Here is a 24,711-nt window from a genome sequence, read left to right as displayed (position 1 = left end):
TTCTAAACCATTACTGATCGGGCTACTGTTTGTTCTAAATCATTACTGATCGGGCTTCTGTTTGTTCTAAATCATTACTGATCGGGATGTTGTTTGTTCTAAAGCATTACTGATCGGGATGTTGTTTGTTCTGAACCATTACTGATCGGGATATAGTTTGTTCTAAAGCATTACTGATCGGGCTTCTGTTTGTTCTAAATCATTACTGATCGGGATGTTGTTTGTTCTAAACCATTACTGATCGGGATATAGTTTGTTCTAAAGCATTACTGATCGGGATACAGACAGACAGACAGACATATATATTTGTATATGTGGCCCTGAGGCCAATAGTACATGTGTACAATAATAGCAGTGCATTTATGCGCAACCTGTAAATACGCGAGTTATAGGAACATCAATAAATCCATAAACACCCATTCACAATTTACATTTTTCTCTCAACATAAGTATGTGGTGCAACACAAGGGCTAGCTTAAACAACAAGTCAATGTTTTCTGTGCGAAGTAGCATACAGAATTTATGTCTCGACGGTTGGTTATAGAAAAATAAGGCATATATGTTTCTCTTATTTCTAAATATTTCGGGCATACAAGTAATACATGGTACTCATCTTCTTGCGATAAATTGCAGAATGGACATTGGATATCTATTGCATTTGAAGTTTTGGCAAATCGCGCCGCTTGGACTTTGAAGTTGTAAGCGTTACATCTAAATTTAGTAAGCGTACGCTTAAGTTGTGGTGATTTAATCTTTGAAAGGTAAATTTCTGTATTAATACAATATTTATATTCTGAATAAAAGTTGACACAGGTTGATGACGTTATTTCATTATACCAGTCCTGTTGATAAATGTCTTTGCATCTCTGCTTGAATAATTTGATGAAATATTGTGTATTACTTACATTTTGGGCGATCCATACATTTCCAAAGCCATGACTAAAAAGAATAGTTCTAACGAATGACGAATGACAGATCGGGATGTTGTTTGTTCTCAACCATTATTAATCGGGATACTGTTTGTTCTCAACCATTACTGATCGGGATACTGTTTGTTCTAAAGCATTATTGATCGGGATACCGTTTGTTCTAAAGCATTACTGATCGGGCTACTGTTTGTTCTAAAGCATTATTGATCGGGATGTTTGTTCTAAACCATTACTGATCGGGCTACTGTTTGTTCTAAAGCATTATTGATCGGGATGTTGTTTGTTCTAAACCATTACTGATCGGGCTACTGTTTGTTCTAAATCATTACTGATCGGGCTTCTGTTTGTTCTAAATCATTACTGATCGGGATGTTGTTTGTTCTAAAGCATTACTGATCGGGATGTTGTTTGTTCTGAACCATTACTGATCGGGATATAGTTTGTTCTAAAGCATTACTGATCGGGCTTCTGTTTGTTCTAAATCATTACTGATCGGGATGTTGTTTGTTCTAAACCATTACTGATCGGGATATAGTTTGTTCTAAAGCATTACTGATCGGGATACAGACAGACAGACAGACATATATATTTGTATATGTGGCCCTGAGGCCAATAGTACATGTGTACAATAATAGCAGTGCATTTATGCGCAACCTGTAAATACGCGAGTTATAGGAACATCAATAAATCCATAAACACCCATTCACAATTTACATTTTTCTCTCAACATAAGTATGTGGTGCAACACAAGGGCTAGCTTAAACAACAAGTCAATGTTTTCTGTGCGAAGTAGCATACAGAATTTATGTCTCGACGGTTGGTTATAGAAAAAATAAGGCATATATGTTTTCTTTATTTCTAAATATTTCGGGCATACAAGTAATACATGGTACTCATCTTCTTGCGATAAATTGCAGAATGGACATTGGATATCTATTGCATTTGAAGTTTTGGCAAATCGCGCCGCTTGGACTTTGAAGTTGTAAGCGTTACATCTAAATTTAGTAAGCGTGCGCTTAAGTGTGGTGATTTAATCTTTGAAAGGTAAATTTCTGTATTAATACAATATTTATATTCTGAATAAAAGTTGACACAGGTTGATGACGTTATTTCATTATACCAGTCCTGTTGATAAATGTCTTTGCATCTCTGCTTGAATAATTTGATGAAATATTGTGTATTACTTACATTTTGGGCGATCCATACATTTCCAAAGCCATGACTAAAAGAATAGTTCTAACGAATGACGAATGACAGATCGGGATGTTGTTTGTTCTCAACCATTATTAATCGGGATACTGTTTGTTCTCAACCATTACTGATCGGGATACTGTTTGTTCTAAAGCATTATTGATCGGGATACCGTTTGTTCTAAAGCATTACTGATCGGGCTACTGTTTGTTCTAAAGCATTATTGATCGGGATGTTTGTTCTAAACCATTACTGATCGGGCTACTGTTTGTTCTAAAGCATTATTGATCGGGATGTTGTTTGTTCTAAACCATTACTGATCGGGCTACTGTTTGTTCTAAATCATTACTGATCGGGCTTCTGTTTGTTCTAAATCATTACTGATCGGGATGTTGTTTGTTCTAAAGCATTACTGATCGGGATGTTGTTTGTTCTGAACCATTACTGATCGGGATATAGTTTGTTCTAAAGCATTACTGATCGGGCTTCTGTTTGTTCTAAATCATTACTGATCGGGATGTTGTTTGTTCTAAACCATTACTGATCGGGATATAGTTTGTTCTAAAGCATTACTGATCGGGATACAGACAGACAGACAGACATATATATTTGTATATGTGGCCCTGAGGCCAATAGTACATGTGTACAATAATAGCAGTGCATTTTATGCGCAACCTGTAAATACGCGAGTTATAGGAACATCAATAAATCCATAAACACCCATTCACAATTTACATTTTTTCTCTCAACATAAGTATGTGGTGCAACACAAGGGCTAGCTTAAACAACAAGTCAATGTTTTCTGTGCGAAGTAGCATACAGAATTTATGTCTCGACGGTTGGTTATAGAAAAATAAGGCATATATGTTTCTCTTATTTCTAAATATTTCGGGCATACAAGTAATACATGGTACTCATCTTCTTGCGATAAATTGCAGAATGGACATTGGATATCTATTGCATTTGAAGTTTTGGCAAATCAGCGCAGCTTGGACTTTGAAGTTGTAAGCGTTACATCTAAATTTAGTAAGCGTACGCTTAAGTTGTGGTGATTTAATCTTTGAAAGGTAAATTTCTGTATTAATACAATATTTATATTCTGAACTAAAGTTGACACAGGTTGATGACGTTATTTCATTATACCAGTCCTGTTGATAAATGTCTTTGCATCTCTGCTTGAATAATTTGATGAAATATTGTGTATTACTTACATTTTGGGCGATCCATACATTTCCAAAGCCATGACTAAAAAGAATAGTTCTAACGAATGACGAATGACTGATCGGGATAGTTTGTTCTAAAGCATTATTAATCGGGATGTTGTTTGTTCTCAACCATTACTGATCGGGATACTGTTTGTTCTAAAGCATTATTGATCGGGATACTGTTTGTTCTAAAGCATTTCTGATCGGGATACTGTTTGTTCTAAAGCATTACTGGTAGGGATACTGTTTGTTCTACAGCATTATTGATCGGGATACTGTTTGTTCTAAAGCATTATTGATCGGGATGTTGTTTGTTTTAAACCATTACTGATCGGGCTACTGTTTGTTCTAAAGCATTATTGATCGGGATGTTGTTTGTTCTAAATCATTACTGATCGGGATGTGGTTTGTTCTAAACCATTACTGATCGGGATACTGTTTGTTCTAAAGCATTACTGATCGGGATACTGTTCGTTCTAAACCATTACTGATCGGGCTACTGTTTATCCTAAACCATTACTGATCGGGATACTGTTTGTTCTAAACCATTACTGATGGTGATACTGTTTGTTCTAAAGCATTATTGATCGGCATGTTGTTTGTTCTAAAGCATTACTGATCGGGATATAGTTTGTTCTTAATCATTACTGATCGGGATACTGTTTGTTCTAAATCATTACTGATTGGGATGTTCTTTGTTCTAAACCATTACTGATCGGGATACTGTTTGTTCTAAATCATTACTGATTGGGATGTTCTTTGTTCTAAACCATTACTGATCGGGATACTGTTCGTTCTAAAGCATTATTGATCGGGATGTTGTTTGTTCTCAACCATTACTGATCGGGATACTGTATGTTCTTAAGCATTACTGATCGGGATATTGTTTGTTATAAAGCTCTACGAGTTTGTTATAAAGCATTACCGATCAGTACAGTGTTTGTTCTAAAGCATTACTGACCGTGATAGTTCAGGGGAAGGCGAAACTTTATTGAACAACTTTTAATTTTTTAATAAGGTGCTGCCGGTGCCTTTCGATGTTCACTGATCCTTTATGTAAACCACAGATTCGCCTTAATGATCCTTCATTGCCTTCATCATGTGTCATCATCATCATCACCATCGTCTTCGTCCTGGATTGGGGATAGCACCCACATAAACGGATTTTTCTTAAATACACAAACAAGGGCTACTTTTCGAAAATATTGCATCACTCTATAGGCATTTTAGTATGGAAACTTCTGTTGAAACGTTTCTTCATATGCTCTGTCAAAAGCTTCACTCTGCGCCACCGTGAACCAGTTCTTCCAGTCACCAGACTCCCCTGTAAATACAGAACCATACACTTAGTGAATAGTGATCCTTGAAATTAACATTCAAATGTTTCAGACTATTGAAATAAATATGAGAAATTATAAGTGAACACTGTAAAGTGAAAGTAAATTTAAAACAAATCTAGTAAGAAGTAAAATCGTTAAAGCTTTCATTTGAATCATTTTCACCCTTTTTATGGTTTGGACAACCAATAATATTTTATCATGCTCTCTTCGTCTGTCTGATCCATATTTATGACTATAACAACGAACTAAGGTTATAACAAACTAAAATTAGGGGTCCCTTTCAGATGGGCATTAATGTAGTCCCTTTGAGATGGGTATTAATGTAGTTACAACCACCGCTGAAAACGATGATAGCGTGAAATAACCCTCTTACACATTCATTAATTTTTTGTCCAAGTGGAACGTTATCAGTTACTGGGAATTAACAGGCCATCTTTACCTTTCCTGAAGTAGCCAGTCGAGCCCTTGTTCCACTTGTTGTGGAACGTTTGATCCTTTATATATTCAGATGCATGTTTCAGTTTGTCAAACCTGCATGCCTTGGCTATGTCCACATACACCTTGTCCTCTAGGGGTCGTCCTAGAAACTCCGCCAGCCTCCTTACTTGAGCCACATCGTCCTGTGTAGAGTAATGCAATAATAATTTCCTTTCTACATGCACAGTATTTGACGGTATGATTGCTGATTATGATATTCCATGTGTAAATAATAACCTTTTGAGACAAACCAGTGATTGATATTATGCGTGACATCCTTCGCCTCCAGGTTACGATGACCCACAATCAACAAGTCTGCCAAGCAGTTCCAGAAGGTCTCCAGCTAATGTGCTGAAGACCTATATCCTGACACGTCATGTACATGTGATTGCAATGCGTCACATGTCTGATACATGCTTGTAGTCAATGGAATACTACCGGGTCAGTCTGAGGTTATATACACGGTTACAGTATACATGACGATACGTGGCTTGGAGTGTATGGTGTCGCTGGTGTTTAGTCACTTGATGTATTTTTCAGTGGATCAAGCTATGTAATCTCATGCACGCGAGTGTTGCGCAAACATAAAAGTACTTTGCGTGATACGACAAGGTTGTATCTGGATATTAAATAAAAATGAAGGCAATTAAATTAAAAGGCAAAATGATGAAAAAGAAACAAATATGCAAGACAGAAGAGCCGTGCCCGAAGGATGCTGATTTGGAAAAAAAATACCCGCTGGAAAATGTTCAGTGTCCAAGTGTCAGTACGTACAATAAAACGTATGAAATATATCTGACCTTCTTTAAATCCTCGAAATCAACTTGACAGTATGGCACAGTCGGATGTAGTTCAGGGACCTTGCTCCATGCCAAGACATGACCCAGAATGGAGTCGAACGTGACTGGAAAATATCAAGATTATATACTCTAAATATAAGTAGGGGAACATTGAGTAAATCAATGTTGATATGATAATGAATGTTTTGAGAGTGCATCACCACTTGCACTCCTTATGACCATAGTTGTTTGTACAGTAATAACACTTGAAAGATGATTGGTGTATGACGTAAAATTTGCATATACATGTATACGATTTTCATTTTCAAACAATAAAACGGCTAGAAACAAATACTAACAACTGTGTGATGCAAGATGATTGTCAAAATTAATGCTCTACGGTGATTTATCGACCTTCTTGAAATCCCTCACAATCAAGAATCTCACCCCATGCATGTGTATTGGGCTACTACATTGTGCACGTGCATTCCATGCGTTGTGTTTAGGGGTGGTGCGTTCATAAGATATCTGTCTTTGATAAGTTTGTTGACGCTTATACTTCCTATCCTACCTGAAAGTTAAGGTCTCCCTACTGTTGTTGAAGAGTACAGTTCAAACCTGTGTAGTGGGTCATTTGGACAGAAATGTTAAAGGCAGGCTCTGAGCTTTTTGTTAGGATAGACATAAATGAATCATTTATCTGTATGGTAAATAGTGATTTGATTTGTTTTGAGAAAGAAGACAATAAGAAGAACAACTGTTGTGAAAACATTGATCAAAAGAAATATGTCATTTTTCAATTACCCTAATTTAGATATATGCAGAGGAAATGTGTGGACGTTTGGATGTAGCATATTGCATGACGATTTTAGGTTATATCATGTTCCTCCGTTGTTTACCACCGCGCTAAGCAATACTTAATTTGGTTGGGTGGATTCTTGTTAAACGCCACACTCAGCAATATTCCATCTGTATGACGGCGGTCTGTAAACCATCGGGTCTGGACCAGACAATCCAGTGATCAACAGCATGAACATCAATACGGAATTGAGATACGATGACATATGTCAACCACGTCAGCGAGCCTGACCACCCGATCCCGTCAGTCGCCTCTTACGACAAGCATGGGTTGCTGAAGATCAATTCTAATCCTGATATTCACGGGTACAGCAATACTAAACTATATAACGGTAAAGTTTCAACGTTCGTTCGATGACACCACTATCGTCTCCTGGTGCCTGTCTGTCTGATCCATATCCCCTCTTGCCACAAAAACAACAGTGGTTGAAATCAGCAATTACAACGGACTTGATCATTCATACCTGGACCAAGTGAAACTTACCAGTTCCCTTGATGTTAGCATGGACATACTGATCCCACGTGCCTGTGAACGCCTTAGGCTTTTCCTTATGCCACCAGTTTTGGTTAATCTGTTGCACATAGAAAGACACAATGGCGTCTTTTGGGTTCCTGTCTACGTGGATGACATGGCACCCCCGTGTCCACACCTCCTCTGGCAACTGTCTGGTGTAAGACGAAGTGAGAGAGGATTCAATGTAACATTAGCAGTACAATAAACTACGCTTGTAACGAACTGGCTGATATAACGAACTGTTCCTTCGGTCGCTACCACTTGCTAAATGTTTTAGTGTAAATTCGTAACAAAATACGGTTAGAACGAACTAACATCTGTTTGGTGAACTATTATCCCTCTCACTCTCACTCACTCACACACACACACACACACACACACACACACACACACACACACACACACACACACACACACACACACACACACACACACACACACACACACACACACACACACACACACACCACTCCCCACCCCCTACCAGTACTGTAGCTGGACGCTTGTTCTGACCCCACCAAATGCAATGTAGGGAGTGCGAGTAAAACTGCAATTACACAGTATTTTGTAAATACTACTATAACTGGATATTCCGGACCTTACCTAGGTAGGAGATGAGTGAAGAAGATCCTAGGGGACGGGATCTCATCCAGTTCCGCCTCACTTCTGAACTCAAGGAATGCATGGTTCTGCCAGTGTTTGGCATACTCTGCTTTGCCAGCCATAATCATGTTAGCTATCTCCCACACCCAGTGTGTACCTAGTGAACATCGGATATACCTCCGTGAACATTCTGTATATATACAGTGTGTACCTAGTGAACATCGGATACACCTCAGTGAACATTTCCCTGTATATGTACATCGTGTACCTAGTGAACATCGAATATACCTCCGTGAACATACATATACCTATATACTGTATATGTACATTGTGTACCTAGTAAACATCGTATACCTCCGTGAACATACAGTATATATACAGTGTGTACCTAGTGAACATAGCATATACCTCCGTGAACATGCAGTATATATACAGTGTGTACCTAGTGAACACAGCATATACCTCAGTGAACATACTGTATATGTACATCGTGTACCTAGTAAACATCGGATATACCTCCGTGAACATACTGTATATGTACATTGTGTACCTAGTGAACATCGGATATACCTCCGTGAACATGCGTTATGTACAGTGTGAACATCGGGTAAACCTGAGGTTCAGTTAACATATAACAGTTATTATTCTAATATTTGTATTTGTATATTAAACAGACAATACAGGTCCTGTGGAGAGGCTGTCTGACTACAGTGTATGCCTAGTGAACAGATAGGCTGGGTGTACGTTACTGACATTGAACACACTACGAGCATAGTGAACATGTATGTGTCTATGTAGGACAAGTAGGCTCTCCAAACACGTCTCCTCCGGGAGTGCAGCAAGCAATGCAGTTCTATGAACTGTAACGCTGATAGTACAGTACCTGTTTTGGGATAGGACGTAACATATATGTCGTCCTCACGTACACGACGAGACTTCATGGTGATGACATGAGGCAGGCTTAGTTTCGGAGTGATTCGTCCCTCGTGCATAAATAGCGGCATATCAAAGCCACATGTCATTGCCTCCTCCGCCCTGCTAGCCATGTTGTAACTCGGTCGTCACTCTCCAGCGGCAAAGGAAGGACAGAGTCGGGTTTACACACACTAGAATACCTGAGTAACGGAGTTGCTTGTTGACCTGACCTCGCCTGGATAGTTTCCATTAAAGTGGGTCAGTGGGTCAAGTCATGATGGAAAAGGCCACTCAGTGACCCTCCTTTATAGTGTAAGTGACCATCCATGGATAGTATCACATGCAGTATCCAGTATATCCAGTACATACTCTAAACGGCCTGCCACGAGCAGCGTGTGCCAGGCGAAATCCCGGCTGGGTCGAAGCACACTTAGCCCCCTCATAGATACGAGGGTGGGGTGTCAGAGGTCACAGTCAGGCTTCAGGCTTGCACTTCTTGGACCGGCGAGCCGGACTTGTGTTGTCAGTTTGGGAAATATCCGCTAACAACAACCAACAGCAGAAACTACATAGTAATATGCAGCATAAACTACGGCGGATAATAGGTTCAACTGTATACCAAGGGGGGCATTTATAAGCCAGTATAGTCTGTTTGCTAAGTGCGGCCCTTTGGAAGGAGAAACACCTGTGGTTCAAATATATAGTATTACAAAATTGATACAAATTAATGCATAGGAATTACAATGGAAGACCCAAATAGAATGGCAGTACACATTCAATGCCTGTCCACATACAGAGGCATATATACATGTATATATAAGCAGTGATTATACCAATAAGGACAGTGATGAGCACTGGTAGCAGCAACGGTGTCGTCCCACGAGGCCTAAAATTACTCAGACCCCTAGTGTACAGTACAGAACCCTGTGCACTTAAAAGAACCCACGAATCCGTTGGTATTTGACCAGATGGTGGCCACATGAATACGGGCAATCACCTAGTTGCATGTACAGCAACGTGCAGTGAACATTGACAAAGTACTGTGATTATGTGTCCCAGTCCACCCAGCTGTGAAAGGGTACCTCGTGAGGATGGGAAAGCCACAATAACTCGGTAGCTGCAAGAGTTGTATACTCCCCAGGGAGTTGAGATTGATAATGCGATGTGCCGTTGAGATTGACATCCAATGATCGAGGGAAAAGTACCAGCGCCTTGAGCATGCACTAGTGCGTGGATATGTGCGCTATATAAATATCCTATAATTATAAATAAAATAAAATTATTCAGTTAGGTAGGTACAGTTCATTAGGCTATGTGCCTATATGCCTCACTGGTTTTATGGGATTACGGTGGATTATTGCTGGACTGGTCCATTATTGACCACAGAAGGGTGAATCATAAGAAACAACAAAAAGCAAATATGATTGTAAAATATTTATTTTAACAGTGATTTATCACATCTGTATCACTGGTTTTATTGGATAAGGGTGGATTGACCACAGGAATCACAACAACATATTATCATGTATTATGTTATCACAACAAAATCTGTATCATTTAGCATATTATCACTGGTGACAAAGTGATATTGTTTATGTTTATTGTTATTCACTGTTCCCAAACACCAAGTCAGTGGGATACTGAGTCTGTGCACTCCAGGAGAGTGATGGTGCCAGTGAGTAGCCTGGTCTTGGCTCGCAGCAAGCCCTGGTCAACTGCTACATAGCGACGTCTCCTTGCTGGTTCACGTGGGTGACCTTTCTACTGTACCTTCTCACTTCGGTCCTGGACTGCTCACGCTTGATCAGCTTCACAAAGTCAAATATGTCTGATCTATAGCAAGTTTCGTCCTTCTCATGTTAGTTGGAGAAGGAAACCGATTAATATCCACTTCATGTAAATACTCCTCCAGTAATAATAGATCTAATCTGATTAAGATTAACAGTAAGTGCTTTCATCTATCCACCTTAATGTTTTCACAGTAGACAAGTCTCATTACTAAACTAACCCTAACAGAGTGACCCCTGTCCACTGATCAGTGACCTCTCCCACTCTTGTTTCACGCCCCCAAAACCTAATTAATCGCGGACTGTAACCGCAGCAACAGTGGTCAACTTTCCTAAGTCCAGGCTGGGAATACACGGTGGGAAAATGATGTTCACGCACTGTGAGACGACGCCGCCGACGATTATGCTGCTGTTGCTACTGCTGCTGATGTTTTACGTGCGCGTTCGTGCATGGGGCGTATTTCTCATACTTACCCGCAAGTCAAGTTTGTGTTTGATCGAAAGAGGGGCGATTATCGCAGAAAAGGGGGAAGCCTGAGAGAGTCGTTAGAGTTGAATATTTTGACTTCCGAAATTTGCCAGAAGTGGTGGGAGGGAGCGGTATTAAGGGTTGGTTTGGTTTGGTTTGTATTTGTACGTTATCATATTGGTGCTAGTGGATTATGTGTGATTATATGTGGAACGGAAATACGCTATTGAACAGAAAATACCTATGGCTTTAAAGGTTTGGTATTATTTAGAGGGATGAGGAGTGTGTGTCTGTAGTGTTAGGTGTGTCTTAGTGTCCAGTGAACTCTGGGGCACCATTCCCTGTTGTTTGTAGTGTAAGGTGTATCTTAGTGTCCAGTGAACTCCTTAGCACCATTCTGTGCTGTTTGTAGTGTTAGGTGTGTCTTAGTGTCCAGTGAACTCCTCTTCACCATTCTGTGCTGTTTGTAGTGTTAGGTGTGTGTTAGTGTCCAGTGAACTCCTTATCACCATTCTGTGTTGTTTGTAGTGTTAGGTGTGTCTTAGTGTCCAGTGAACTCTTGAGCACCATTCTGTGTTGTTTGTAGTGTTAGGTGTGTCTTAGTGTCCAGTGAACTCTTGAACAACATTCTGTGCTGTTTGTAGTGTTAGGTGTGTCTTAGTATCCAGTGAACTCTTCAACACCATTCTGTGTTGTTTGTAGTGTTAGGTGTGTCTTAGTGTCCAGTGAACCCTTGAGCACCATTCTGTGCTGTTTGTAGTGTTAGGTGTGTCTTAGTGTCCACTGAACTCTTGAAGAACATTCTGTGTTGTTTGTAGTGTTAGGTGTGTCTTAGTGTCAAGTGAACTCTTGAACAACATTCTGTGTTGTTTGTAGTGTTAAGTGTGTCTCAGTGTCCAGTCAACTCTTGAGCACCATTCTGTGTTGTTTGTAGTGTTAGGTGTGTCTTAGTGTCCAGTGAACTCCTTAGCACGACTCTGTGCTGTTTGTAGTGTTAGGTGTGTCTAAGTGTCCAGTGAACTCTTGAACAACATTCTGTGCTGTTTGTAGTGTTAGGTGTGTCTTAGTATCCAGTGAACTCTTCAACACCATTCTGTGTTGTTTGTAGTGTTAGGTGTGTCTTAGTGTCCAGTGAACCCTTGAGCACCATTCTGTGCTGTTTGTAGTGTTAGGTGTGTCTTAGTGTCCAGTGAACTCTTGAGCACCATTCTGTGTTTTTTGTAGTGTTAGGTGTGTCTTAGTGTCCGGTGAACCCTTGAGCACCATTCTGTGTTGTTTGTAGTGTTAGGTGTGTCTTAGTGTCCAGTGAACTCCTTAGCACGATTCTGTGATGTTTGTAGTGTTAGGTGTGTCTTAGTGTCCAGTGAACCCCTGAGCACCATTCTGTGTTGTTTGTAGTGTTAGATGTGTCTTAGTGTCCAGTGAACTCCTCTTCACCATTCTGTGCTGTTTGTAGTGTTAGGTGTGTCTTAGTGTCCAGTGAACCCTTGAGCACCATTCTGTGTTGTTTGTAGTGTTAGGTGTGTCTTAGTGTCCAGTGAACTCCTTATCACCATTCTGTGTTGTTTGTAGTGTTAGGTGTGTGTTAGTGTCCAGTGAACTCCTTAGCACGATTCTGTGTTGTTTGTAGTGTTAGGTGTGTCTTAGTGTCCAGTGAACTCCTTATCACCATTCTGTGTTGTTTGTAGTGTTAGGTGTGTCTTAGTGTCCAGTGAACCCTTGAGCACCATTCTGTGTTGTTTGTAGTGTTAGGTGTGTCTTAGTGTCCAGTGAACTCTTGAACACCATTCCCTGCTGTTTGTAGTGTTAGGTGTGTCTTAGTGTCCACTGAACTCTTGAGCACCACTTTGTGTTCTTTGTAGTGTTAAGTGTGTCTTAGTGTCCAGTGAACTCTTGAGCACCATTCTGTGTTGTTTGTAGTGTTAGGTGTGTGTTAGTGTCCAGTGAACTCCTTAGCACGATTCTGTGTTGTTTGTAGTGTTAGGTGTGTGTTAGTGTCCAGTGAACTCCTTAGCACCATTCTGTGTTGTTTGTAGTGTTAGGAGTATCTTAGTGTCCAGTGAACCCTTGAGCACCATTCTGTGATGTTTGTAGTGTTAGGTGTGTCTTAGATTAGATTTTTCATTTAGAATTTGAATTTTGGTAGTTACCTGAGCACTTTTAGAATTTTTTTTTATATATGTTCTGTTTCGTTTTTAGATAATGGTATGCTGTGCATATTGATTATTTGTCTTGGAGTGAGTTTGCCTCGTGTGGTGTGATGTGTGGGTGCCGAAACTCAGTCTAAATATAGTACCTAGCACGCCATTACCCTCCACTGAATCAATGCAATTAGGACGTTGTTTTAGACGCATGTAACTGCTATTATATATATATGTATATCAAATGACGCTGCTCGGGGAATTGCTTGTTCGAAATCATTGATGCTAGAGGCATAATATTTGCTCTAGGCCATGGTTGCATAGTTTATTTTTTTGCTCTAAGCTGTTGTCGCTTGTAATATTTGTATTCTAATCCTTTATGAGTCTAGGTCATATTTGTTTTAAACATTTGCTGTTCAACGTATTATTTTGTATTTGTCGGCTTTTCGAAAGCATTTGATTTGGTAAATAGATTGAAATTATGGTTAGTTTTGCAACAGAAAGGATTAACACCCAAGATGTTAGGTTGCATCAAATCCATCTATAGTTGTGTTAAATCTTGCGTTAAAGTCAATAATTCTTTTTCACAGTTGTTCGACTGTAATATTGGAGTTCGTCAAGGATGTGTCTTGAGTCTCCATGAGTTTTTGTTCTCCATTTTTATAAACGATTTAGCTGATAATATTGAATCATTGTGTTATCCGGGCATACAGTTACATCCAGAATTAACTCAGTTGTTTCTCCTTCTATTTGCTGATGATGTCACTCTATTCTCTGACACCATCTATGGGCTACAAAAACGTATTAATGTCCTTGAACAGCATTGCAAGGAATACAAGCTATATGTCAACTTAGATAAATCTAAAATTGTTGTGTTTAGAAATGGTAGCATCCTTACTAAGCACGAAAAATGGTATCTTGGAGGTAACTTAATTGAGTGCCTTTCTTCATATAGATATTTGGGAATAGTATTTTCACAAACATTGTCATGGCATAAACATTTTGAGAGCTCTATTTTACAATCCAAAAAGGCTTTGTTCGGTATTTTGAAAAGTTTATCAAAATTCGAGCACATAAATGTGATGTCTTCTTCAGAATTTTTGACACTAAAGTAATGCCTATTTTGCTTTATGGTGCCGAAGTATGGGGTCTACACTGTAATTGTAATTCATCCATTGAAACGGTGCATACCCTAGCTTGTGAATACTTACTCTGTGTTAAACTATGTACCCCTAACCACGTTGTACGTGGCGAATTCGGGAGATACCCTATGTATAGTTTTGCGTACAAACGCTGTATTATGTAATGGTACAAGCTGTTAAATATGCCTTCTATACGTTTCCCTAAGAAATGTTACAATTTATTACTGTTAGATGCTTCAAATGGTAAAATTAACTGGACATCAAAATTCAAAACCTATTGTATACAATGGGTATTGGATACGTATGGGAAAATCAATTTATTTCTAATATAAACCTTTTTATTTCTGAATTCATATCTAGAGCCCAAAACACATATTTACAGGAATGGCATTCCTCGTTGTCTAGTGGCTCAAAACTTACCTTTATTCTCAATTTAAATATATATTTTGGTGTTGAGCCACATCTCCAATGCATAACTATCAAGAAATTTCGTATTGCCTTAGCGAGGTTCAGGTGTAGTTCACACCAACTGAATATAGAAGCTGGTAGATATATAAAGAAACCCAAAAACTCAAGCTTGTGCGAAATGTGTTCCTGTAACTATGTAGAAAAAATGAGTACCACTTTTACTGATTTGTACTGCCTATGATGATTTACGTAAACGTTTTATCCCTGTCGATGTTTTCACCCATCCAACCTTGTGTAAATTTAATCGAATGATGAGTAATGCTACTCCTCTTGTTTTAAGAAATCTTGCCATGTTTATCTTCTATGCTAACAATCGTCGTCGCTACAACTTGAAGGCTGCCAATGTATAACGTTGTACCATGGGCCGATGGCCTACATCCACATGAATAAAGACACACAAAAAAATTGTTCCAGCCATTGCTACTGGATAGATTGTTTGTTCTGTATCATTGTGCAGCAGGAAATATATGCTGTAAAGCATTGCTGCTCGTGGTATTTTTGTCGTTTTTTGGCATTGTTGTTCATTATACTCTTTATAATGTACCACTACTGCTTGGTATTATTTGTTCTGAACCTTTCGTATCTGATCCGGGCTTTGTTTGTTGTAAACATTTGCTATTGGGTGTAGTATGTATTCTATGCCATTACTGTTCTGGGTACTACTTTACCAATACTGATCGGGGTACTGTTTCTTTTAAAGCATTACCGATCGGAGTATTGTTTGTTTTAAAGCATTACTGATCGGGGTATTGTTTATTCTAAAGCATTACCGATCAGGGTATTGTTTGTTCTAAAGCATTTCTGATCGGGGTATTGTTTGTTTTAAAGCGTTACTGATCAAAAACTGGTTTACCTCGGCCAGATACACGTGAAGATATAGGCTAGAATTGATCTTCAGTAACTCATGCTTGTCCTAATAGGCTATTAACGAGATCGGGTGGACTCGCTGACTTGGTTGACACATGTCATCGTATCCCAATTATGTAGATCGATGCTCATGCTGTTGATCACTGGATTTACTGGTCCAGACTCGGTTGTTTACAGACCGCAGTCATATAGCTTGAATATTGCTGAGTGTGGCGTTAAACAACCAACCACAGCCAAATTTGACCGTTTGTTATTCGACGTCATTCACCTGTATCCCAGTTGTTTGACAATAACCTGTGTTTTACAAGAAAACAACGTCACAATGTATATTCGTTGCTTAACGCATAACGAAGCAGTGTTCCATAAGTACCACGGAGGCCTCTAAATGCGATCAGTCAATCCAATAATTGATAGTTTAAGTATTGACCCATGCAAGCTGTCTGGAACGATAACGTGCTATGAACCAAGTCACCGAACCTGACCACCGCACCATTAAGGCACCTCATTCGACAAGCACATCTTAGTAGTATAGGATTTTACCTGGAATTGCCTCGGGGAAACCTGCATGTAGTTGGCAAACCAGAGGAATGTTTTAATCGACCTGAAATTCAGTGTAAATCCAGAAGGTTTGAAAATGATTCGAAAATGTACATACCAAAGAGCCTGACATTGTGTTAACTCATGTGAATACCTCGTGTCACCACTGTTTTTTGGTGACCCATTCATAAAAGTTTAGCCTTGTGGTTAAAGCGTTCACTCGTCACGCCGAAGAACCGGGTTCGATTGCCCACATGGGTACAACATGTGAATACCATTTCTGGTGTCCCAGGGTATTGCGGGAAGTTTGGTAAGCGTCGTAAAATCACACTAATTCACCCCTTTAACGCCAAATGAAAACTGTTTGGAGAAATAATCGAGACTTTTCGGACTATTAGTATGTTGATGGGTTTTATTTATTTAGATAATATTATACCTGATAATGTATCAGGACATGTAAAATATGCAAATCAAGGATAACGTAATACATTAAAACGTGGTTTAATGAACTACAAGTGAGAAACAGTTCTGTATATCTTATCGTATACGGTTCAGTTTTATTTATGTACACTACAGCCAACTTTCTCAGCTACCATTATAAATGGTCCCCGAAAGTTTTCATCTGTATTAGGATACCCGCTAGGCGGTTTCTGTTTCCATTTGATAATTCTGAAACCACACTTCATCCAGGCAGATTTCACCTGATTCTTGTTGATCATGAACAAGGGAAAGGGGTGCTCACCCACAGTATACGTCTGTTCCCCGATGTGGCCATACAGTATCACATGACCATCATCTTTCAGTAATGATTCAACGCGTTTAGCCATGTCCTCGTACCCGGCGATGTCTTCAGATGCTGCCTCCAGACACAGCGATGAAGTAATGATGTCAAATTTGGACATGACGTTTGGAGCCAGAGGGTCATCCTGTCTTAAGTCGATACGTAATATGCCAGAAACCTTTCTTCGTAGTTGGTTTTCTCGCTCATCCCATGACTGTCTGAATAAATATTGAGATAGCAGATTCAATAATATCTCAGATTATGCCAACGTTAAATAACACCACCAGCATATCTTAAGTACAATCCCAAACCTAATTACAAGTGGAAACAAGTAAGAAACATCATGATTCATGATTGACGCTCAGCCAGGTAAACAGCTAAAGTAGTAAGTATATCCATGTCTCAACAGTTGACCTACTTCCATGTAAACCGCCACGCCACGCCCCACCCCCACCCCCTACCCCTTGGTAAACTTGAAACTGAAGAAAGCCTTATGCTTATGGTGCCACTTTGGTGGTATAATATATTATTCGAAACCGAAATTTCTCGGTTTTTCAGATATTTGTCTTTTTTTCATTCATTTCGTTTATTTACATTAATATTGAAATAAGGTAAATTTATTGAATTAAAAAAAATTAAAATCAAAATAACAAGAAATAAACATCATAAATTAAACAAATACAGAAATAATTGAAAGAACGAGACATTTCTTCCGTACAGTTGCATACAACCATCAGCTGTTAGCTTATTATCTTCAGAACGTGTTTGAGAGATATGTCCTTACCCTTTCCCTTCTCTGTTAACGACACATCGAAAAAAGCTTTCAAAACTGTGTTGTAAGTCTCCCCGCAGCCATTGCTTGAGAGCCTCTCTGTTCTGGGGGGCGAAATCAGTGAGGTAGATGACGTCACAGTGCGGAGAAGCGCTGATGATGGAGTGGACAGACGGTCCAGTGCCGATGTCCAGTAACCTTCGTCCTTTTATCTTGCCTGTAATTAGTTTTTGAGAGCTCATCAGACACCTGAATTGTATAATTCATGAACGAAACGCTTCATATCCAACCGTTTGATTTATTGGCGTTATACAATGAGTTTTTAAACTGTGGCACGAGTGAAGACACTTGCAGATTCTATAAGGACAGTCCGTGCACAGTAGCAATACGCGATCGTATCCTAAAGGCCTGTACAACCCCAATATGTAAAAACAAGACAATATGTAAAAACTATATTGCGTTAGTTTTTACATATTGTCTTGATTTTACATATTGGGGTTGTACAAGGCCAAAGAGTGGTGAAATTATCTGGACAATGTATGGCCCATTTAAAAAAAATTCCAAAAAGAATCATTTATGTTTAAAAATTGTTACTTTCTTTACAGTTAGTTTCACTTTTTGAATGTACCGAACAATATTTTCTTTTTTCTTGTGATCATTTTCCACTCATCCCTTTAAAATACAAGAATGAAAATCTTAGATTTTTTTCACCATTGCTAATTCTGTTGACCAATTGTTTATCATGCCTAATAATAAATTTGTGTGACATACAAACATGTTTCATTTAATAATATTTATCCAGCATCTTAACATCTGTCAAAGATGTCTTCATGTTGCACATTAGATTGCTCAGAAATTCAGAAGCCAGAAGGATTGTAAATACCTGTAATGCCAACCCCTAGGCTAAGTTTGGTAAAACGTAATCATTCAGAAATTCTCCCGAGTGTATATCTGGGTCAAGACATGTGACCACAATACAAACAAGACCCTCATCCCAATAACATTAGTGAGGAAGTCCCAACAGACACAACAAAGTGATTAAAGTGTTCAGACCTTACCATCAACAAACACTTCATGCCAGAACTGCATCTTGGTTGTGAGGGTGTCTTGGAGGATGTTCCCTTCAATATCAGAATAATACCTCTGGAGATACAGCAGAGGGGAGAAGTGTTGTTTGTAGTCTTCTTCCTGGTTTGTGTCACCCATGCTGCCTGTTGATTCCACAGAGACCATCCTTGCTAGAGATATACTGAAACATGTCCTGTAGGTATTATTCTCTATGTCTCCCACAGCACTGTAAAATGCCATTAAAACCTCCCAACAAGAAAATGCAGGAATATAAGGACTGGTAGACACACTGAGTGAGTGCAACGAGATTGGCAATACAAACCAAATATTTGTTGCCACACTCAGCCATATGATGACGCCGCCAAAGAATCGAGTCTGGTGCAACCAAACAAATGACTGATCTTATAAACAGCCTCCCTTGCCGATACGATATAAGGAAACAAGTAAAACAGCCTTCATTAGCTCATGATTGAGTGAGTGAGTGAGTGATTGAGTGATGAGTGAGTGAGTGAGTGATTGAGTGAGTGAGTGAGTGAGTGTGTTTAGTTTTACGCCGCATTATTCCAGCTATATGACGGCAGTCTGGACCAGGCAATCAAGTGATCAACAGCATGAACAGCAATGTACGCAATTGGAATACGATGACATTGTGTCAACCAAGTCAGCGAGCCTACCACCCGATCCCGGAAACTGGAAAAAACTAACGTTTTATATTACACCCTTAAAAATGGGTTCATTTCGATATATTTTGACAGCAATCGTACACGGGTAGATCAGAGCTAGTGGTGGCGACCTCACCACCTCCAACTTTTTAACCGCCAGGGGGAGCTGTTTCAACACGACAACGCTCAACCCCACACAGCTTGTGATAGCAGGTGCCTATTTACCAATGCAAACGTCAATGTCCTTCCCTGGCCTTCCGAATCGATACGCCTATAAGTATCATATCGTAGAATCTGAAAACTTGCATCTAATTTGTGTTCGCCGAAATCGGTGCATATGTATGATATTGGTAGCAACAGTATGGAGAGTCACGTGACCGACTGCGATCGCTTGGTGTTACAACGGCTTCCCGCGACGTCAAACCCACAACCTGGTTTCTGTCCAAGAAGTACACCAGCATCCTCCACAACAGCAATAGTTTCACGATCGCACAGGTCTTCCCATGGCCCTCCAAATCCACAGGCGCGGTGGGGTAGCCTAGTGGTTAAAGCGTTCGCTCGTCATGCCGAAAACCCGGGTTCGATTCCCCACATGGGTATAATGTGTGAAGCCCATTTCTGGTGTTCCCCACCGTGATATTGCTGGAATATTGCTAAAAGCGGCGTAAAACACAACTCACTCACTCAGTCACTTCAAATCCACAAAACTCCGTTTATGAATTCAGTCGTTGGCTGCCGTTGGTGATTCTAACTGACACAATTCATTTAGTCCAGCCGACATATTCAAATTTCACGTTACATTTAGGTGGTAATGTCTGTCATTGAGATATATGAATATGCATTCTGTATGTGTTTTTAAGTGAGTAGTATGTCTTTAAGTCGTCAGAAGAGCATTAAAAAGTCTATGGTCATACGAAATGTCTTCATAAAGCAGGGTCAGTTATACGATTCCCAATTATGAGCATGTGTTTACGATTCACTATCGAATAGTGTTCGTATAAGGTGTTCGCGAAAAGCTAGCTTATCCTGCAACAACATGCAAACACATGCAAGGCATGGAGTGTTGCACTCAGCAACAAATAGAAGTCAAGTATATGGACTGGATCTATCACTGGTTTGTCATGTTAGTTCCATTATAGTGCTGTTATGAAGTTATACAACGCACGAACAAGTAGCCGCCACACCATGTGTTTACAAACACTAACATTTGTAAGTAATTATTACCTTATATGAGTTGTGCCTCAGGTGTCTTCGTGAGTGTCACAGGGAACACACGTGTGATGTCAATAGATGGGATAGCAGTCAAGAACGTTATATATGGGTACCTGATTCAATTACATCCGTAATTACATTGTTGGCTCAATGCCACGCATATCCATTACACACATATAATTCTGTATCTAGTAGGCAACAGGTGGCTGAATATTACTTGATTTAAATAACTGTCTATCGCAAATGAGACGACGTTGCTAGTGGGGGAGGGTGACAGTGTTGGAATATTCCATTAAGACCAGTTACCAGTAGGAATATGTTCAATTCAGTTCACAATTTTCCAGCTATATGGCGGCGGTATGTAAATAATCGAGTCTGGACCAGACAACCCAGTGATCAACAGCATAAGCATCAATCTACGCAACTGAGATACGATGTCACGTGTCAACCAAGTCAGCGAGCCTGACCTCCCGTTGGTCGCCTCTTACGATACGCCTGGGTTGCTGAAGACCAATCCAAACTCGGATCTTCACGGGTAGTTTAAGATTGGATCAAAGAGATGTGCCAACACATCGTTACTTTTCACATTTGATTCCAATTAGGCCTAGTTTGGTAGCTTGGCCACGGTTGAACTTGGTAAATGTTATCATACTTGTCTTTGTTGCTGTAGTCAAAGCCATTATGCCATGTTGTCATTGTATTTGTATAGTTATTGGATTTTAATGCCACACTACTTCGTACTGTCGTGACAAGTCCATAGTCCATTCTGAAATATGTTGATTTCATTATGTTACGTTCCTTGCAGTTGTAGCAATGCTGAATCTCCCTACAGTAATATATTGATATATTCAGACTCACTGTAACCTGACAGCAAAGTGGAATCACCTTGGGGATGACACGTTCAAGGAACGTGCACTGAGACAGTGGTAAACATGAAACCACTTCAAAATTGTCATTGGGATGATAGCAGTATGATACACATCTACTTTCATGATTAGGCGCACAGTAGTTTCATAGTAGGATCAAATTGTGTCACGTTTTTAATTTGGTTGAGTATATGTACGGAATAAGTATGGTAACAAATATAATAAAATCAGATACTAAAAATATGAATATAAGCGTGATAATAAAATGTAGAAATATTCAGTTTCTGCAAATATATATGTTGATTGCATCCATTTACGGCCTGCGCATCCTGCCTGACATTGGTGTCAAATTGACTTTGGAAATACTGAATCTGCGCTATAATCGTGAATGATAGGAACATACGGTACACTCCGACTGTATGTAATTTGTCTGAATAAAAACTATTCACTATGTAGACATAACGAAGGGTCAGAATGAAGGCTCCATGTCTATAACTACAATATCCATATATGCGCTGAGCAAATGTATCAGTTATAATGATAACGTTTCTGTTTCCTCCAAACATATGTAGTAATTAATACTATTGCATCCTACTTGTTGCGTGGAGACATTTTTCAGGAGAAAGGGCGCATAATACTCTTTCTTGCGGAGTGGAACAGACTGAATATTTCTTATGTACGTATTGTAACGTTTTTTCTACTTCAAGAGAAGGAATATAAGTTATACAAAACGGGAAACGACATGGATGAAATTTCTAAAACATGATTATAGGTATACCGGGTGTTTGTAAACTATCAGGGGAAATGAAATCTATCAGTTCAACCAGGGATAATCTACAACGTCTTATAGTCTCCCTAGTTTAGTCTGCAAGTCGCACTGTAGCGTTTCATTTGAAACCAAGTCACACTGTAGCGTTTCATGTGAAACCAAGTCACACTGTAGCGTTTCATGTGAAACCAAGTCACACTGTAGCGTTTCATTTGAAACCACGTCACACTGTAGCGTTTCATGTGAAACCAAGTCACACTGTAGCGTTTCATTTGAAACCAAGTCACACTGTAGTTTTTCAAGTCACACTGTAGCGTTTGAAACCAAGTCACACTGTAGCGTTTCATGTAGCGTTTATGTGAAACCAAGTCTCCTCACACTGTAGCGTTTCATGTGAAAAAACGGTATGTGAGTCTCCTCACGTAGCTTGTGCACAAGTTGCATAAAATTGACGGAATAAAATGTTTAGCATAAAAGCAATATTTTAAAAAGAAACGCACAGCCTGGCTTTGTAAGCGTTTCAGCTACATTTGCATATTGCACTCAAGTTGATTGATGCAAGGAGGAACGTAACAGGATGATAGACATAATGACAATACTGACTATCCTGTCACAAGTACTAGTAAAACACCATGTGACTGCATCGTTCAATCCAACATATTGTATTTGTATTGAAGGTTTCATGATTACCCAACATGAGCATTGTCATTATCTCCTTGGCTGTTTTTCTTTCTTGAAGCATGTAAACATTTTCAGACACATGCTGACTAATCCCAGTTACTGGAGCTGTAGATCCTTGCTTCAATATGTATAACCAGTTACGTTTACACCGATGTTTCAGAACAGGTTGAAAACAAAGATGTGTGATCAGCGGGGAGCCAATTGTCCATGTAAGATTCCACAATTGTTGAATATTAAACTCGGGGAGATGAGAGCTGAGTATCACTGAATGGATCAATTATATCGTGATAGAAAGGATCGTAGCATTGAGAATAATGAATTGTGCGGTTTTACTTCGTGTAGACAGTGACGGCTATGATTGTGGAAACTAATCAATAATCATTTCACGATAAACGTAAGATCGCGGAGATGTAAACAGTGGCCCTTATTGTGATGTTACACGCATAAAAACACACAGAAACACAAAGAGACAGACGCACATATACTCAGACAGACACAGACGCACACAGAGATAGACACACATATACTCAGGTAGACACACAGAGACACACAGACAGACACACATATACTCAGATAGACACACACACAGAGGGACACATACAGACAGACAAACATATACTCAGATAAACACACAGACAGAGAGACATATACTCAGATAGACAAACACAGAGACACAAACAGACAGACAGACACACATATACTCAGATGGACACACACACACACACAGAGACACTTACAGACAGACAGACAGACATGTACTTAGATAGACACACAGAGACACATACAGACAGACAGACACACATATAATTAGATAGACACACAGAGACACATACATACACACAGACACACATACACTCAAATAGATACACACACAGAGATACATACAGACAGACAGATACACATATACACAGATAGACACGCAGAGAGACACATACAGACAGACAGACTGACATATACTCAGATAGACTCACAGAGAGACACATACAGACACACATATACCCAGATATATATTTCTTCTCTCATATTAACATTCTGAAACGTTATGGTCGGAAATAATCAGTTTAGTAATGCGACCAGCATAAAATAACAGGGTCATAAAGATTCCTCTTCCAAAAGCACTGGACGAAGTTTGCTTTCAATGTTGACAAATTGTCTTATTTTGACAAATGGCCTTGCATACTTGGTCCATATCCGCAGATTGGGTAACCACTCTTTAATCTTTTAAAGTTCAGCTTTATAATGCTGTTTAAGAAATAATCGAGTGTGGACCAGTCAATCGGCTGATCGGTATCCGTGCCGTCGGATACGATTACTGACCAATTACTGAATTCAAAATAACTCCAGACAAACGCATTTAGCTTAAAGCTTCAGGGCGACAATTGCAAAACATGCTGACTATATCTAACTTAGTAGACTTTATTGACCAATATCAGGATCAAATCCTCATGTGACAGAAATTGTTATGTTCATGTGGATCTGCAGCTGTGAGGACTGCGCTCTGTTGAGTTAATTCTTGTTAATTTGAATTCATAATAATATATTAGTCAAGGAGCTTATGGGATTCCGTGAAAGTTTTTTGATGAAAGCAAATCATATATTCTTTTGTGTTTATATGTTAAAGGAGTTTAAAACAATGTTTGGTTCCAATCTGAATATTGATGCGAAAGCTATTTTTAGC

The 24,711-nt window shown here is 39.3% G+C and overlaps 1 protein-coding gene across 1 annotated transcript; it reads right to left on the bottom strand.

The window, feature by feature from the left end:
• Positions 1-4,294: 4,294 nt before the first annotated feature.
• On the bottom strand, positions 4,295-9,229 carry LOC124266770 (sulfotransferase 1C2-like). Its single transcript, XM_046701563.1, has 6 exons — positions 8,780-9,229; positions 7,897-8,053; positions 7,264-7,445; positions 5,943-6,046; positions 5,105-5,285; positions 4,295-4,649 (listed from the first exon to the last, which is right to left on the bottom strand). The coding sequence occupies exons 1-6, from the start codon at positions 8,940-8,942 to the stop codon at positions 4,552-4,554; spliced, it is 885 nt and encodes a 294-aa protein (XP_046557519.1). The 5' UTR covers positions 8,943-9,229; the 3' UTR covers positions 4,295-4,551.
• Between the last annotated feature and the right edge of the window lie 15,482 nt (positions 9,230-24,711).

Source organism: Haliotis rubra, unplaced genomic scaffold (assembly GCF_003918875.1).
Source record: "Haliotis rubra isolate DU_JTF1 unplaced genomic scaffold, ASM391887v1 Scf128, whole genome shotgun sequence".
NCBI classification, from domain to species: domain Eukaryota; kingdom Metazoa; phylum Mollusca; class Gastropoda; order Lepetellida; family Haliotidae; genus Haliotis; species Haliotis rubra.
Note: the sequence above shows the minus strand (reverse complement) of the source record. Positions and strands in the feature narration are given on the sequence as shown.

What these genes read in the sequence shown, in the direction of transcription:
- LOC124266770 (XM_046701563.1), bottom strand. Translation starts at nt 8,942, where the DNA reads ATGGCTAGCAGGGCGGAGGAGGCAATGACATGTGGCTTTGATATGCCG. An exon ending in TGCTAACATCAAGGGAACTG is followed by an intron (nt 6,047 to 7,263) that starts GTAAGTTTCACT and finishes GATATTTTCCAG; the next exon opens with TCACGTTCGACTCCATTCTG. An exon ending in ATTTCGAGGATTTAAAGAAG is followed by an intron (nt 5,286 to 5,942) that starts GTCAGATATATT and finishes TACTCTACACAG; the next exon opens with GACGATGTGGCTCAAGTAAG.